The sequence below is a fragment of the Neoarius graeffei genome, chromosome 17 (genome assembly GCF_027579695.1).
Source record: "Neoarius graeffei isolate fNeoGra1 chromosome 17, fNeoGra1.pri, whole genome shotgun sequence".
NCBI classification, from domain to species: domain Eukaryota; kingdom Metazoa; phylum Chordata; class Actinopteri; order Siluriformes; family Ariidae; genus Neoarius; species Neoarius graeffei.
This window is the reverse complement of record NC_083585.1, coordinates 50827846-50846201: the sequence shown is the minus strand read 5'-3', so window position 1 is coordinate 50846201 and position 18356 is coordinate 50827846. Positions and strand designations below refer to the sequence as shown.

Genomic DNA, 18356 nt, shown 5'->3' with positions numbered 1-18356 from the left:
TAGTGGAAAAGGGCCATTAGAGTCACCAGTTAACCTAACCTGCATGTCTTTGGACTGTGGGGGAAACCGGCGCACCCGGAGGAAACCCACGCGGACACGGGGAAAACATGCAAACTCCGCACAGAAAGGCCCTCGCCGGCCACGGGGCTCGAACCCGGAACCTTCTTGCTGTGAGGCGACAGCGCTAACCACTACACCACCGTGCCGCCTTTATGCAAATGAGCTTTTAGCGAATTATATATGCATACAAATCTAGTCTTTCCACGTTGTTAGGATTCAAACATTTATTTGACTAAAAAGACAAGAAAGATTGTTTCAGTGAAGGAACTGATCAGAAATTATTCTTTCTTTATTATTATTTTTATTATTTCTTTATTATTTAGTCAAAAGAACACCATGCGGTGTCATAAAGAATGGGGAATTCCTTCTAATGGGAAATATCCATCTAATTAGGCATAGAAATGAGTGCAAATTCCATGAATGCAGGTCATCCAGAAACTAGATTCTTGGGAGGGGAAAAAAAATATAGAGTAGTTTACTCTGGTTAAAAGATTTGTGAAGAAAATTGATATTTATCATCAACAGTACCAGTCAGAAGTCTGGACACTCTTTCTAATTCAATGCTTTTTCTTTATTTTTATGAATTAAAAGACACTTCATGTCTTAAAGTAATGATGGATGCCGTTTCTCTTTACTTAGTTGTTTGGTTCTTGACATAATATGGATTACTACAGTTGTGGAATCGGGCTGTTTACTTATATTATTCTTATTATTATTTACTGTTTGATCTCAAACGCATTAAGAAGGCAAGAAACTTGTCCACGAATTAATTTTTGATGAGACACATCTGTTAATTGAAAAGCATTCCAGGTGACGACCTCATGAAGCTGGTTAAGATAATGCCAGCAGTGTACAAAGCGTCATCAAGGTAAACGCTGCATACTTTGAAAAACGCTGCATACTTCCGAAATTTACGCTCCTCTGATACACTCCTTCTCACCACCCCTTCCACAAATCTCCGATCTATGGGTGATAGGGCTTTTAGTGTGGCTGGCCCCAAACTCTGGAATAGCCTCCCACTTTCATTGCGTCAATGCACCTCCCTTTCATCTTTTAAAACCATGCTCAAAACTTATCTTTTTACCCTTGCTTTCTCATCATAATGCTGAATGATTGAGGTTATTATTTTTTCTTATTATTATTTTTCATTGTATTGCTGCATCATCTGTGTTTTTTACTTTGTTGTTGATTCTGTGTCATGCTTCTGTGCCTTTTAACTAGTTCTACTTTGACTTTTACTTACAATTTTTACACTTTTTGCAAAGTGTCCTTGGGTATCTTGAAAGGCGCTCCAAATAAAATTTATTATTATTATTATTATTATTATTTGAAGAATCTAAAATATGAAGCATATTTTGTTTTGTTTTTTAAACACTTTTTTTACCACATAATTCCATATATGCTATTTCATAGTTGTGATGTCTTCAGTATTGCTCTACAATGTACAAAATACAAAATACAGAAATACCTATGAATGAGTAGGGGTGTACAAACTTTTGACTGGTACTGTATATGATAAACAAATTGACGAAAGAAGCTTTTCAGGGGTTTATGACATCACATAATTCTGCAAAGTGGGTGGAGCTTAAGCATTCTTCAAAAATAATTTTAAGTGAGTCGTGAAATAAACATATTTGCGATGTTTACCGCTCCAGCTTAAATGAAGAAAAGTTATAGACGTGAACAAATGTATCATTTCATATAAATCTGTGCATCATGCTGTGTGTCATACTCACGTGATCATGTCCTCCGGTTCCTTATTAAGCATCTGTGCATTAGTAAGCATCATACAGCGACCCACTTCTTTATCCAAATGTCTCAGGATGTTATCTATGGCTTTCCGAACTTGGGAATAATAAAGGGACATTCCTACAAGACAGAACACATGGGATAAAGGATGAAGTATATTTAAACTGCTTTCTTTTCTTTTAATTTGATAAATAACACATGCAATTATGCAGTGACCAAGAAAAGTGCTCAACAAATCAAAACTATATAATACATTATTAACAGTATTACGAATGAAGTTTGCACACTCGAGCTTTTTCTCAAGCAGCTTCAAGAGCTTCTTAAATTCCCAAACTACATGAACACTACTCATTTTGGGAAACCTTTTATCCATTTATTTGTTTGTTTATTTATTTAGATTTGCCTTGGGGCAAACAAACTTTAAATAATTTTACAATAATAACAAGATCAACTGTGAGCTACTGCTCACTTACGTATCCCCCCCCCCCGCTCTCGCTTATATCAGAATGCGAGCAATCGAAGGAATAGGACACTTACGTATTATGAACGATGACTTCAACAAATAATGAACCCTGAAACAAGTAAGTAAAGAGCAGTGTTCTCTCCAAGGATTTCAAACAGCATCCTGGTAAACTGTCATTCTGAAATAGCATTTTGCTTCTTAAAATAGCGTCAAAATCCACCCTATATGTTTCATAAATATATTCAGTCGGTAAACAGGAAGACGATGGGCCACAGACCTGAAAACGGTATGCACGGTATAGAACACCAAGCTGAAGCTTGGTACCAAAAATCAAGCAGTTGTGATTTGTAGTTGCTGAGAAACGTGTTACAAAAATTTTGTAAATCCACGTTATACCGGTATGTTTCGTAAATACATTCAGTCGGTAAACAGGAAGCCGATGTAGGACAGACCTGAAAATGGAAAACACGGTATAGAACCCCAAGCTGAAGCTCAGTACCAAACATCAAGCAGTTGTGATTTGTAGTTGCTGAGAAAAGTGTTACAAAAATTTTATAAATCCACGCTATATGTTTCATAAATACATTAAGTTGGTGAACAGGAAGTCGATGTGTGACAGAGGTGAAAATGGTATATACGGTATAGAACATCAAGCTGAAGCTCGGTACCAAAAATCAAGCAGTTGTGATTTGTAATTGCTGAGAAACGTGTTACAAAAATTTTGTAAATCCACGCTATATGTTTCATAAATACATTCAGTCGGTAAACAGGAAGCCGATGTGGCACAGACCTGAAAATGAAACACATGGTATAGAACCCCAAGCTGAAGCTCGGTACCAAACATCAAGCAGTTGATTTGTAGTTGCTGAGAAAAGTGTTACAAAAATTTTGTAAATCCACGCTATATGTTTCATAAATACATTAAGTTGGTGAACAGGAAGTTGATGTGTGACAGAGGTGAAAATGGTACACACGGTATAGAACCCCAAGCTGATGTTTGGTACCAAGTACAAATGATTTGTGGCTGCTGAGAAAAAGGGTGTTTCGGACAGACGGAAATACGGAGATACAGACGGACAGAGGTAAAAAAACAGTATACCCCCTCTCCTTCAGAGCGGAGGTATAATAATAAAACTAAGGCAGGGAAACTGCAACACAGCTAAAGCCAATTATTGCAGACCCGTACGTAAAACTAAAGCCTCGGTCACAACCGGACGTACGATTTTTTGGCCGTGCGATTTTTGCCGTTTCCCAAATCGCTGCGGTTTTTTTTGTTCGTGGAGAACGTAGTTGTGGTGACCATGAAGGAGTAGGATCACCGCGCACCCAACGTACAACCTGGAAGTCGAATGTGCGTACCACGCACGAAATCTGAGGCTGCTCAGCCGTACAGCTGTCGTTTCATTCATACAGCCAACGCACGTAGTTGTAAGACCAACGCCCTTCAAATGTGCACTAATTGTACTGACCGTGCGTTCCATGCAGGCTTCGTATGAAGGTTGCAAGAACTGCGCACGATCTATACGTTGTGCGTACCAACTGTAGTGGTCTTCATCCTCCTCCTCACTGCTCCTTGTCCTCTCTCTCTCCTCCCTCTCTGCCGCCATCTCTCTCTCCTCCCTCTCTGTCACCCCCTCTCTCTCCTCCGTCTCCGACATCTTTTCTATCCTCCTCTTCCCTTTTGCCTTCGGCATATTGAAGCAATGCAATGAAATGAAATTGGATTTTCTCTCAATTAAAGCCTACGTGTACAAATGGCTGTAGGCACTCCTGCAGCTTTATATAACCGAGTTTTCGTGCGATTGACGCCCTCTCACCGTACGGCCAATGCACGGCCGACTCACTCGACACGCATGGATGATGTACGAAATATCTGAACGTGCGTTGGCCGCACTAATTACGTATGTGGGGCGCACGACACACATACGGAGTCCGCTAGTGCGACGTACAAAAAAATTTGGCATTTTGCCCAAACCTGACACCAGCAAATTGTACGAAAGATGCACATCGGCCGTAAGGAAGACACACGAGGCCGTAAGTTTGTCTTGCAACCTGAAAAAAAACGTAAGCGCCCGTAGAGTTTGTTTGACATGACAAAGAACCTTTGCGGCTGGTCTGCGGCCAGTCTACGGCTCGAAAATCAGCACGTCACACGCGTGCCCTCCGTGCGTTTCTTGCGTTTTTTGCACATAGATTGGCCGTAGGAGCGCGTACGGCCGGTTGTGACCGAGGCTTAAGATGACATGATGATGACCACTAGCTTAGTAACAAAATATAAATATTTAAAAACGACAAGTTAAAGGCCTAAGAAGGCTATGTGTAGAATTGCACTTCACACGTATTGTTCTCCATGTCCGTGGATTGTCAGGGTTGTAAGTAGGTTGCAAGGATAAGGTGTACGTAATACTGTAAAAAACCTGCTTCAAACTTCTTAAACATAATCAACTTCAAGATTTAGGCTACAATATTCATGAAATAAATCTCAACCACCTATCTTTATAAACTATATTGCTTATACATACATTTTTAATCTAGTGTGCCTAAACTTTGGATGGTAGCGTACATACTCTACTTAGCGTGACTTAACATGCCCAAACAAATTACAGAATGTAGACTTCCTAAATCAGCAATTAGGTCAAAAGAGGCAGGACTAATTTCTGGGCCAGAAATTTTTGACACAAACAAATGAGGCAGATTCTCCTCATAACAATACTCCAAATAAAATTTTTATAAGGTGTCTTTAAAATATGATTATTAAAATCCAAAAATCACTTGTAAAAATTACAAACCACTAAGTTTATATACTGTACACAGTATATACACTCACCGGTCACTTTAATAGGAACTTGTTCTTGATTCTAAGATCCCTGTTCTTGGCTGTAGGAGTGGAACCCAATGTGTTGTTCTGCTGTCGCATGCTGAGATGCTTTTCTGCGCACCACGGTTGTAGAGAGTGATTATATGAGTTACTATATCCTTCCTGGCAGCTCGAACCAATCTGGCCATTTTCCTCTGACCTCTCTTATCAACAGGGCGTTTGTTTCCACCCACAGAACTGTCACCCACTCACTCAATGTTTTTTTGTTTTTCGCACCATTCTGTGTAAACTCTCGAGACTGTTGTGTGTGAAAACCCCAGGAGATCAGCAGTTTCTGAAATACTCAAATAAACCAGTCCATCTGGCTCAAACCAACACCCATGCCACAGTGAAAGTCACACTTTGACATCACAATTTTTCCCATTCTGATGTTCAAAGTAGACATTAACTGAAGTTCTTGATTTGTATCTGCATGATTTTATGCATTGTGCTGCTGCCAAGGGATTGGCTGATTAAAGAAATGCATAAAACTATAGGTGGATGGGTGTTCCTAATAAAGTAGCCAGTGAGTGCATACTTTATACATCTATAGAGAGTACATCTGTAGATATACATCTATATCTTTTCCAGTCAACACTTCATAGTTTCAGTCAGTCACCTATAAGTTTGGCCTCATCCTCGGTAAGTGCTTTGCTCAGGTATGTCTTTTTGACTCGCAGTGTGTTCCCAGACGGAAGAGCGACTCCCGTGTTGGGCATCGGCGGCTCTCCGTCCTTCTGCTGGAGCTTATCAGCGATGACCAGGAATGCACGCAGGCCAATATTCATTCGCTGAAGTAAACACAGAGGCACCAAGAGGGTAACATAATGGCGTTCAAATACATTAAGGGACTCGGTTTATTACATTCTGTACTGCAAGCATTAGTGGATGAAACAGCGTGAATGGAGGCGCAACACCATTAACATAACACACAACACAAAACAGTGCAGAATATATTGATTTAGTATGATAATAACTTCATTATTTATGTACCTCGGGATTAAGACTAAAAGCTTTTGCAGGCTTCCCAACACACAGCAGGTCAAAGATGACTTCTTTCATCGCAAAATCAAGCCTTTCCTGTAACGATGGCATTAAAAATTAAAATAAGAATATTCTTTGCAAACAGTTTCACAAACTGTTAAACAGTCATACAGACAGTTAAACATGGTACACATCTAATATTTTTGTTTCAACTTATAGAATGGGCTTACTTTAAACATTTATTACTTACAAGTTAATACTTATCTACTACTTATTACTTACTAATTATTTACTACTTAGTACTTACGACTTATTTACTACTTACTACTGATTGACAACTTACTTTCTTACTACTTATTTAGTACTTACTTATGACTTATTTACTCCTAACTCACTAATTATTTACTACTTATTTACTACTAATGCACTACATACTTTCTTACTACTTACTTACTAATTACTACTTACTAATTACTACTAAGTAAATAAGTCATGAGTTAGTACTTATTTACTACTAACTCATGACTTATTTACTACTTACTAACAACATACTACTTACTTACTAATTACTACTTATTTACTAATTACTACTTATTTACTTCTAACTCACTACTTATTTACTACTTACTTACTAACTACATACTACTTACTTATTTACTACTTACTTTCTTACTTCCTACCTATTTACTATTTACTTACTACTTATTTACTACTTACTTACGAACTACTTATTACTTACTTTCTTCCTACATACTTACTAAACTTTCTTACTACTTATTTACTACTTACTTCCTTGCTACTTACTACTTACTTTCTTACTTCCTACCTATTTACTATTTACTTACAACTTATTTACTACTTATTGCGACTTACTACTTATTTCATACTTACTACTTATTTCCTGCTTACTTACTCATTTTACTTTTAATAATTTCTACATATGAAACTTTGAATGAAAATTTTGACATCATGGGGAGATCTGTCTGGTTCCTATGAGGAAAATGTCTTTTTCAGCTTTTTTTAAATTAAATCATTAATAAATATAATTAATTTGTGTGTGTGTGTGTGTGTGTGTACGTACGTGTGTGGTTTTTTTGCATATGTTTTTTCTTTACCTGTGCAATAAACTGAATGATCTTGACGAAGATATTGAGAGGCATGTCTTTTGGGACGACACTCCGAGACCCTTTCGGGAACAGCGTAGTGACAATATTGTTAAGACGTCTGGTTAGAAAAAAAAAGTAGACAAAATATATTAATGTATCAAGATCAATCAATTAAACAATGAACAGAATTCATTCTAACAACTGACATACACTAGTTTTCAGTGGCACCAGTGACAGAAAGTACGTGGATGCTGTTGTAGCATCGCCGGCTATTTTACTCAATTCAACTAAGTTTTTTTTGGCTTTATTTTGGGCTAATTAGTACATGGTGGAACCCTGGCATGAGCCCATTACACTAGCTTTATTTAAAGTAATGGCCGCACTTGTGTGTGTGTGTGTGTGTGTGTGTGTGTGTGTGTGTGTGTGAGAGACAGAGAGAGAGAGAGAGAGAGAGAGAGAGAGAGAGAGAGATTGACAGCTTCCAAGTGACCGGGGTGACTGCTTGACCTGCAATGTGCTAATCCCAGTTCATATCTTTATGACCTGCTAAAGTGACAAAGCAACGTCATTGTGCTTGAGGTTAACAGAGGTAAATGTAGCCTCTTGTACCCTGTAACTACAGACTCGAAGACCACTGAATCAACTGCCAACCCAACAAGAACCTCCCCAGAGCACAGGCTGTGACACAATGCACACTCAAGGAATGTATACTGTAAACAATTGCTGTAAAACTTACAGTATAGCACAGTATTATTTTACAGTAAGATACTGTGTGACACTTATACAGTAAATAATTATAGGTGGCTACGTTTATACAGTACAGTGTACTGCTACCGTAATGCGCAAAGGTTTCTGGGAATTTTTTGGCGCTAAGCACGAAGCGAGCAGACGGATGCTGATGCAACCCACTCACCCACTGCTGTGAATCTGGTAAGGGAGCAGGAAGCAAGCACTTTCGCAAGTTGCCTCTAAATATAATAAGCTTTACTGGATGCTGAACTCATACTGATTTGTTTTTATGACGTATTTTTCAACGTGTGCATAAGTCGGCAACATCTGTATCAATTCTACAAGTATACGGACACAATCTAACGTTGGTTTTTAGGCCTAAACATTAGCCTCAGGGTGGCACGGTGGTGTAGTGGTTAGCACTGTCGCCTCACAGCAAGAAGGTCCGGGTTCGAGCCCCGTGGCTGGCGAGGGCCTTTTTGTGCGGAGTTTGCACGTGGGTTTCCTCCGGGTGCTCCGGTTTCCCCCACAGTCCAAAGACATGCAGGTTAGGTTAACTGGTGACTCTAAATTGACCGTAGGTGTGAATGGTTGTCTGTGTCTACACTGTTAAAAATTTACTGTAAAGTTTACAGTAACATCTTGCAGTAGTGTAAAAATTATAGTAACACTGTTCCACAATTTACAGTAGGGTTTTTTGTTACTGTAAATTTTACAGTAAAATACTGGCTACTCTGCTGCCAGTAATTTACTGTAAATTTTACAGTAAATTTTTAACAGTGTATCTACTGCACAAAGTTTGCAATTAAAAAACTAGAAAGTCTGCAATTTAAAAAATGAAATGATACTTTATTCACTGCCCATCAGTCCAGTTTATATCAGTTTTTGACTGATACTCACAGACTAACAGGACTTAATGGTACTTGAGGGCAAAGCGAGCAACACTGTCGCTGACTGGTTACAGTGTTATGGATACTGCAGCATACAATATAATAATTTGTTATTATACTGTATATACACCGTATATCCCGCAAACAAATTATTACATAAATTAATAATGCTAATCATGACAAGGGCAAGATCTCAACCTGCACAAACAGTTAATTTCTCAAAAAAATGTAGCAAAAAATAAACCCTGGTCAAAAGCACAGAACTACTTTCACTTTCAGATCATTATGGGTTTCCGCCTTCAGGAAGGTGTGTTGATAACATCTTTTTCAGTGTTCTGTGTTTAGTAGCTTACTCTGAGACTCTGATTTGAACCATGCAAACTTTATATACGGTTTGAGTTGTGCAAATTGTTATGAATTTCCAAGTTGGATTTTTCATCTTGCCATTATTCTTGACAAAAGTTTAAAATCTGTCATGAACCAGACCTTTTATCAGTAACTGCAATGCATGTAATTTCATCTCATCTCATTATCTCTAGCCGCTTTATCCTTCTACAGGGTCGCAGGCAAGCTGGAGCCTATCCCAGCTGACTACGGACGAAAGGCGGGGTACACCCTGGACAAGTCGCCAGGTCATCACAGGGCTGACACATAGACACAGACAACCATTCACACTCACACCTACGGTCAATTTAGAGTCACCGGTTAACCTAACCTGCATGTCTTTGGACTGTGGGGGAAACCAGAGCACCTGGAGGAAACCCACGCGGACAACATGCAAACTCCACACAGAAAGGCCCTCGCCGGCCCCGGGGCTCGAACCCAGGACCTTCTTGCTGTGAGGCGACAGCACTAACCACTACACCACCGTGCCGCCCTTGCATGTAATTTGAAAAATCAGAAAAGAAAAGAAATAATGCTTGAACTATACAAAACATGATAAGCTGCTGAATAAGCCGGTTGGCGTAACAAGATATTTTCCCTCCTGCTGTATCTTAGTGAGATCAATCATATATATTTAGTAGTGCTGTCAAAAATGTCGCGTTATTAACGCGTTAACTTGACTCAATTTTAACGGCGATAATTTTTTTATCGCGAGATTAACGCTCTGTGACATGATGTAGGTTTTTCATAAGCTTTTGAAACTGCCAGGAACTTGGAACAGAGACTTTGCTTAGAAAAACGATAGCAGCTAGACTGTAATGCCCCGCACAGCCAAAGTCCTCTGCCCTCCCCCGAAGAGCCACGGTGCTCGGCTTAGGTTTCGTTTTCCCATCGGCGGCTCCAGCCCCACTTTGCAGTGGCTGTGACAAGATGTGTTATGCTCTGCAATAAAAAAAAAACAAACACATTGGTACAACCAGTGTTCAACCTATGCCGATATTTTCGGGGGGTCCCTTTTTTCCCTTGGGGGGGGTGGGGTGCTTGCGCTTGTCTCAGAGCGCAGCTCTCCATCGCGCGCTCACTTCGGATATGCAAATGCTTCCCGTTACACACGATTGCTATGTCAATAAACATCATTTTGCCAATATTTTAGAGACCCCCCAACATTTCCCAAATCATGTTTTCAAGGGATCTCATGTCTGTTTCAGGGGATCTCGGATCCCCCGAGTACCCCCCCGTAGTTCGAACGGTGAGCAAGCCCATTCACTTTTTTATGCTGATAAGAGAATTACAATGGTTTTTCATGTGACAAAAATGTGCGATTAAATTGCGATTAATCGCGAGTTAACTATGACAGTCGCGACATTAATCGCGATTAAATATTTTCATCGCTTGACAGCACTAATATTTAGGAAATACTGAATATTTTGTTTTGTTTTTGCTTTAAATATGTAAGTGACATACTGTTATAGGAAAAAAAAATCAATGGTGGGGTGGTACACTGCGGCCCAATATGGAAAATATGGAATATTTTATGGAATTTTAGACAAATTATTTTAATGGAATATTTCATCTGGAATATAAATAAAAGGGACATACTGTTATTGGAAAATAATCAATGGTGGGGTGGTACACTGTGGCTCGATACAAAGCAGAACTACTGTTACCACCCCAAATTCATTATTTTCCAAAAACAGTCAAACCAGAAGTGTTTTCTTCCTTTTATACCACAGCAATTTACCAATAATTACAAATTTTAGCAATTAAGCAATCACATGTCATGCTTTTAAACCACTTAAAGTGATATTTCATGTTGTGGCACAGCCACAGCACAAGTTAGTCATGTTTGTTTGTTTGTTTCTTACTTTCAGATTAAAACACCTCTGCCATGAAGACTTTCCCATGGTGGAAAACTAAAACTACTACTGTAACACAACACTGACACTGGAGACTCCTTCCATAAATTTTAAATAAACATCTCCTGATAGAAAACATCACAATGTCAATAATTACTATATAACTTACATCTTCAAATAATTAAATAAAAAGACTTTTAGGTGTTAGAATATCCACCATTCAAGTTCATGTGTAACATCTGTATTTATTCTATCCACATTCACTGGGTATGAGAAATTGCGCACTCTGATTAGCTACTCTACTAGGAGACTATCAGCTCATATACTGTACCGTGAGTAGAGAAAAGCAAAATGGCGGAGTGCATCAAGTCAGATATATCACTTTTTTGGGGGGGCTTTTTCACCTTTATTGGATAGGACAGTATAGAGACAAGAAATGAGCGGGAGAGAGAGAGACAGGGAGTGATTAGGAATCAAACCCGGGTCCCTGGATTTATGGTATGACACCCTATCCACCTGAGCCACGAATGTACACTGTACATGGACAACTCGATTTCGTGGAATAACTGTTAAATATTATATGGACATAACCATATAATGTATATAACCATATAATCTATACATCACTCGTATTTTTCATATGAGCTCCATCCGGGACATAGAGAACCAAAACCGTGACATAAGTCTCTATATGTCACTCGTGAGGAAATCCATGAATTGTTTTGATAAATTTGGGTCCTTTTTGTTTGTGAATGTGTCTGTATAATAAAAAGAAAATCACATGTTGGCTTGAAGATATGAAGTTTATCTTCTCGTGTTGAAAAACTTGCATTTTTTGTACGAAATATGTCACGGATCTGAGTGACATATTTCGCGATATTTCACTCCGATGACGTCACTCCCAGTGTTTTCCCGCTGACTAGACGTGCGTTGTCAAAATGGCAAACCGGTTCAAAATTAATTTTGTTTTTTAATGAACTTGTTTTTTTTTGTGGCTTTGTCCATATCTATATAATAATCTGCAAAGTTTGTTTGTTTGTCTTGAGCTAATGTCGCCATTTCTACATGGATTTTCACCAAATTTGACACGTACTGTAGGTACAGGAGATAGCTAGCCTGGGAAATCCCATGCTGCTTTGCACAATCGTTCCGATCTGAAAAGACAGCATGGAAACTATGGTCTAAAGGCTCGCCTGAGTTAGGGAGCCAATCAGAGAGTGGGGAGGGGTGGAAAGACGGTGACGTGTACTACTCGACAAACGGAAGCTTGTAGTTTATTTGGGACTGTTTACGGATCACATTTAACATGGCGGCGAGCGATACGAACCAAACTTTCAATCAAGCTTTAGACACTGTTCTGAATAGTTTAGAGCGAAAGTTTGTTTTAAAAAAAAGAACAGCGTTTGGCGTTACAGTCTTTCTTCGCCTCTTCGTCTTCTTCGTCGCTCTTAACTACGTCACCGGGTACAATTGCCATGATTGGCCATGGGCTACGTATACGCCAAATGATAGACATTCGCAACGTCCAATAAACGGCCGTTGACAATCGTAAACCACACCTCCCCTACAAGAAATTCAATAGGCGGATTCCAGACCATATTTCACTTGTGATATGGTCTGGTGTTAACCAGACTAGGAGATAGCCACAATTTGGCAGAACTCAGAAACTCCATATTTGGAGTCCCTGGTGGGCCCCTGGGTGGTGGATGTTTGGATTTTTGTTTGTCTTGGGTTAACATCACCATTTCTCGACAGATCTTCACCAAATTTGACATGGAAGTCTGGGGACAACCCAGAATTTTGCAAAACCCGGGCAATGCCGGGTAACCTGCTATACTATAATTTTTTTGTTTGTCTTGAACTAACGTTGCCATTTCTCTACGGATTTTCATCAAATTTTGCAAGTAGGTCCGGGGATGACCCGGAATTTTGCAGATATAAACAAAATTCATGTACGGGCCCCAGGGAGGTCCCTGGGGGGCACAGCATCCACCTACCCCCTCCCTCAATGCCTTTTATGTTACATTTATTAACACAAACTCTCAACAGATCTTCACTAAACTTGGCATGTAGGTACAGGAGATAGCCACAATTTGGCAGAACTCAGAAACTCCATATTTGGGCCCCAGGGGGTCCCCGGATCTTCACCAAATTTGACATGGAAGTCTGGGGGCAACCCAGAATTTTGCAAAACCTGGGCAACCTGCTAGTATAATATAAAGAACATTACACGGTGGCACGAATATCTGAAGTGTTGAAAATATTTTCACTTGTTTGCTTTGCTCACTCGTGATATATCCATTCACCACTCAAAGATAAACTTCATATCTTTGCACAACCGTGTAATATCTTCTGTATAATCCCATGATTTGTATTATAGCTAGAATTATTGTCAGAGCTGCTACTATAGAAAATATAGAAACATAAACCTTCTGACCTATCAGATTTGAGAATTCAACAGAGCTGTGGTATAAAATATTATAAAATCATATTAGCTTTTTCATAAATAATGGAAAAAATAATAGTTCTTTATAGACTTGGCATTTGACACTGGACCTCAGTCCACCTCATTAAAGTGCTCCTGCAGTTACAGGAGTCTGGCATTTGGACTAAATGAACACCCTAAAGCTTAAACTGCATCCAATGAGGAGTTATTTTAGTAAACCTAATAAATAATGAGCTAAAAAAAGGTCCAAACATATGTCTAGGTTCCAAAAAGGCACTATTCATTGTTTGCATCCAAGCCCAGTACCAAAAAAGGCTGTGAGCCAAGTTCCCAGAGTTTTCCTTTTTCTGTCCTCCACCCGCTCCTGGTCCTCCTTCACTAATTACGCTGAGGCACTGAGTACATTTACTCTCCACACACACACACACACACACACACACACACCGGTGACGCCACTGGGTGGGGTACAGAGCGTGTGTTATTTATTTCACTGCTCCAGCCAGCCCATAATCTACCAAGAAAGATGGCATTGATGGAGCAGGCTTGATGACGTAAACACCACTTCCTTTGGCTCTGCTCACGCCTGGCTCTCAGTGGGGCTTTAACTGCAGGAGTGTTACACAACACGGGTACAGACTCACCCCTGTGTTGCAGTGTTGCTTTCACACTTGATGCGGATCATGTACACCCAGAGGAGACGGTATAGAGACTCCAGTGCTACACGGGCCATCTTTGGGTCTTTGCTCTGTACAACAGATAAGCTCTTTTGAATATGATGTTAAATCACAATTATATCCAGCACATATACAGTACCTTGGCACGTGTATTTGTGCATATGCATTTGATAGGTAAGTATATAAAATTCGCTAAAGAAGATAAGACTTAATCCAAAATGGCAGTGAATTGAATGCAGAAATCTGAAAAGCAGTACAGAGTGAAAGAAGAACATTGACTACCTTCAGGTTTGAGAGGCAGTTGCTGAGGAAGACATGCCATCTGTTGAGGAAGAACTGCTTCTGACTGACGCACAGCAAACATGTGACGAGTGGGTAAAGAGCCTGAGGACAAAGACAGACAGATGATCAGGATGTTTTCCAGCAGTAAACTATATCTACTTGGCTTGAATTTAAAACAGTTGGCATATTCCAGGGCTCAGTTTTCCACAAGCAATGGTCACACACACATGCGCATACACACCTCTGTTTTCTGAACGATTCCCAAGCATGAATTGGGTTTTGCTGTCTATTTTCATGAATGATGTTTACATAGAGAATAACTTACGTTAAGAGACAATATATTTAAAAGTTATTCCACGAAATGGAGTCGTACATGAGCTGATAGCCGACAAGGCGCACAGCGTCGATGTACGACGAGATCGAGTGGAAAAACCAGTTTATTCTATCCACATTCACTGGATTTTGAGAAACAGAGTATTTTTATTTTTCGCAAATTCGATAAATAAAAACTTTATATAAAATGTCCGACAATATCGTTTCTGCTCAGAATGTAAACAAACGGGCGAAAAGACAGTAGCAATTTTTGAAAAATACGATAATCTTATTCTCATCTCATTATCTCTAGCCGCTTTATCCTTCTACAGGGTCGCAGGCAAGCTGGAGCCTATCCCAGCTGACTACGGGCGAAAGGCGGGGTACACCCTGGACAAGTCGCCAGGTCATCACAGGGCTGACACATAGACACAGACAACCATTCACACTCACATTCACACCTACGGTCAATTTAGAGTCACCAGTTAACCTAACCTGCATGTCTTTGGACTGTGGGGGAAACCGGAGCACCCGGAGGAAACCCACGCGGACACGGGGAGAACATGCAAACTCCACACAGAAAGGCCCTCGCCGGCCACGGGGCTCGAACCCAGACCTTCTTGCTGTGAGGCGACAGCGCTAACCACTACACCACCATGCCGCCCAAAATACGATAATAATAATAATAATAATAATAATAATTCTTGAAAAATAAAAAAGATATGTTCTTACCATCAAATACTTTTATTCCATATTTTGTTGCTTTTTTTTTTTTGTATTGCTGGGCTTCAGTGACGTGACTTTTCTTAGCGGTTTTACCAGAAGTGAAATAGCTGGTGGTCTAAACGGCTGTCGTAGTGCAAACAACTAGCGATAACTTATCAGAGTATGCTCGTAATCTAGAAGCCACTGCTGGCTTTAGATATATTCATAAGATTGCTATGTGCAATGGAATCGACCCCTACAGTCCGGGAAAGAAGGATTTGTCATATGATCTGGAAAACTACCCTTCAGTCGAGTTCCCCGACATCTCGAACTATCTGGTGTTGCAGACGTCCTTCTACACCGCAAAACAGATGAAAGCGTGGAAAAGTACGGAGGCTTACAACTTTTTTGTATGTGGCTGGGTAAAGGACCTCAGTATCGAGTCGCTGCCAAATGAATCCTGTATTGTTTTTGCCCGTGTAAGTATGGTTTTTTTTCAAGCTTTTCGTTCGCATTTTTACAATGAAGCACTGCAAGTTGAAGTGCAAACAAACAACAGTTCACCCCTTTAAAGACCTGGATCTTAGTTAAACAAGACGGAGAAGTGATCACGGCGCATTGTAACTGTACGGCTGGGGAAGAATTTTGTCGTGACCTTCATGCACCTGGACTTTGTGAGGAGTAAACAAAGAAACAGCTGGGGACTTTAGCGCTTCGTGACTGAAAAAAGTACCGTAAAATAACGAGATATAGCAAGAAAAGTACTTGGAAAACACTAAGGCCATAGCTGGGAGGGAAATACAAACCTTTCACCAAATGATCACTGCAAACTCGAGCATGCTTCGACTCGGCTCCCTTCGATTTCAGTGAGAGGTTCGAAAGCCACCTTTCTCGACGTCTTTTTGTGAAATCCTGTGTTCATTAAATTCAATAAACATTCAATAAATGTTTCACTGAAGAAACTTTTAGCAGTTTCATGGTTTGATCGATTCAAACAACCTAAAACAACGCAAGCGTAAGGCATTTTTCTTGTGGCAATGGGCCTTCTCTGTACAAACACTTTGTCAACTGAGCTTTGGTAGACCACCAGCTAAAGTTCTGAATAACAAATGAGGTGGATGTGACGTCACGTGAAACCCAGCAATTTTGGGGGGTTTTGTTCTTCTTTAGGGTTTTTCTGGTGGTTGGCAAACCAACTTAAAGGTGCATTATCGCCACCGACTGGGCTGGAGTATGGAACAGGAGATAGTGAGAAAACAAAACACCCCCCCCCCCCCAAAAAAAAAAATAAAACAACAACCCTATATTCTTTTAGCTATTTCTTTTAAAAACTTAATAACGATTTTTGTTTTCGAGTAGAGTTTTTATTTCTTCCTTGGTTGGTTCAGCAACACGCTCCACCATTTTGTTTTTCTCTACTCACGGTATATGACCTGATATCCTAGTATTAGAATAGCCAATCAGAGTGCGCGATTGCTCATATCCAGTGAATGTGGATAGAATAACCAGTGTTATTAAACTCAGATGACACAGATTGGGTCAAAGTAATCCAGTAATCATTTTTAAGTCGTGAATAGAAGCTGCAGTTAAAACAGCACTTCGAAGCAGAAAGAGAGCTGTACAGCAGTATCATCTGACCAGAGAGTGTTTCTTCCTAGTAGACAGATCCAACGTTGTATCATACAAACTCTCCACAAAGTTCCTTAGACAAGGGACGTTGACTTCATTCTTCACAGCCTGCCGTGAAAACAAAAATGAACAAGGGTCATATTTCACCTTATTTTCTTTTTTGGGGGGATTTTCTTCCAAATTTAGTTATGGCCATTTCCTGCCCATTAGACAGTTCTCCCCTGTCTCATTACAGCGACCAACCAGCGAGGGTGAAGGCAGAGACATGCTTCCTCCAAGGCATATGAAGTCAGCTGACAGAATATTTTCAAACTGCTGCACAGGCAACATCAGTGGGCGGCGACACACTTGGAGTAAAGTGCCCACCGCCCACCTCCGTATGCATGAGACACCCTCAGAGACACCCATAACTGGTTAGTGTTACTTGTAATTGACAGGGGAGAGACTGAGCACTCTTGAGCGCTTGAGCTCCTGGCTATGGATGGCTGTGACAACATCAGGAATCGAACTCAGGATCTCTGGATGACAGGGTGAACACTTTTACTAGAATTCTAGAAGTATATAAGCAGAAAGTTTGCCAATACTTCGGTACTCACTGCTGCAACAGGCACCAAAATCTCCACGAAGAGACCAGCCAGAGCCTGCTTGATATCTTTGTCTTTCACTTCCAGGAAGTACTGTGCACACTCCTGTAACAGAGAACACAGTGAGGTTTCACATGCCTCCTCTGAGCCATACTGATGACTTCACCAAAGCACCAACTCAACGAGACGGCAAAGCAACTCCACTGTACATGATTTATACTGCAGTCTGACTGTCACTAATGACATTTATAGATGCATAGACTGGTTTAGGCTTTTACATATACTGTAGCTCTTATGCTGTTTTAATACAATATGTTTCCAGTCAGTTACAGAACCAGTCAAAAGTTTGTACACCCCTACTCATTCAGAGGATTTTCTGTAGTTTGATTATTTTGTAGTTTAATGGTTGAGGGTACGCTGTGCGCGTTTTGGTTGCCGCTTCTCACCGGACCTTTTTATTTTGCTTTTGTTCGCCTTTGGTTTTTCTTTTTGTGTTTGTATGGTTTGATGTTTGTTCTTTGTTTGAGTGTTCTTTCTTTGGGTGTTTTGTCTGCCGGTTATAGCATCGCTCCGGACCCAGTTTTGAGCATCGGTTTCCTTCGGGCCTTGGTCTGCCGTGGATGGTGCCCATGCTCCTCGCTGTGGG

General features: G+C 40.2%; 1 protein-coding gene across 7 annotated transcripts in view; it reads right to left on the bottom strand.

Annotated features, from left to right (window-relative positions):
• frya (furry homolog a (Drosophila)) overlaps positions 1-18356 on the bottom strand; it is a 237667-nt gene that overhangs the window by 127220 nt on the left and 92091 nt on the right. For all 7 annotated transcript variants that reach the window (XR_009650200.1, XR_009650199.1, XM_060897703.1 and 4 more), the window contains exons 9-16: positions 17723-17815; positions 17136-17234; positions 14481-14582; positions 14166-14269; positions 7229-7337; positions 6123-6209; positions 5749-5920; positions 1797-1929 (exon numbers count right to left, since the gene is read on the bottom strand). Coding sequence is in view for 5 of the 7 variants with exons in the window: in XM_060897703.1 (XP_060753686.1) it covers positions 1797-1929; positions 5749-5920; positions 6123-6209; positions 7229-7337; positions 14166-14269; positions 14481-14582; positions 17136-17234; positions 17723-17815 (899 nt within the window). In the remaining 2 variants the exon portion in view is untranslated. The remainder of the gene's footprint in view (positions 1-1796; positions 1930-5748; positions 5921-6122; positions 6210-7228; positions 7338-14165; positions 14270-14480; positions 14583-17135; positions 17235-17722; positions 17816-18356) is intronic.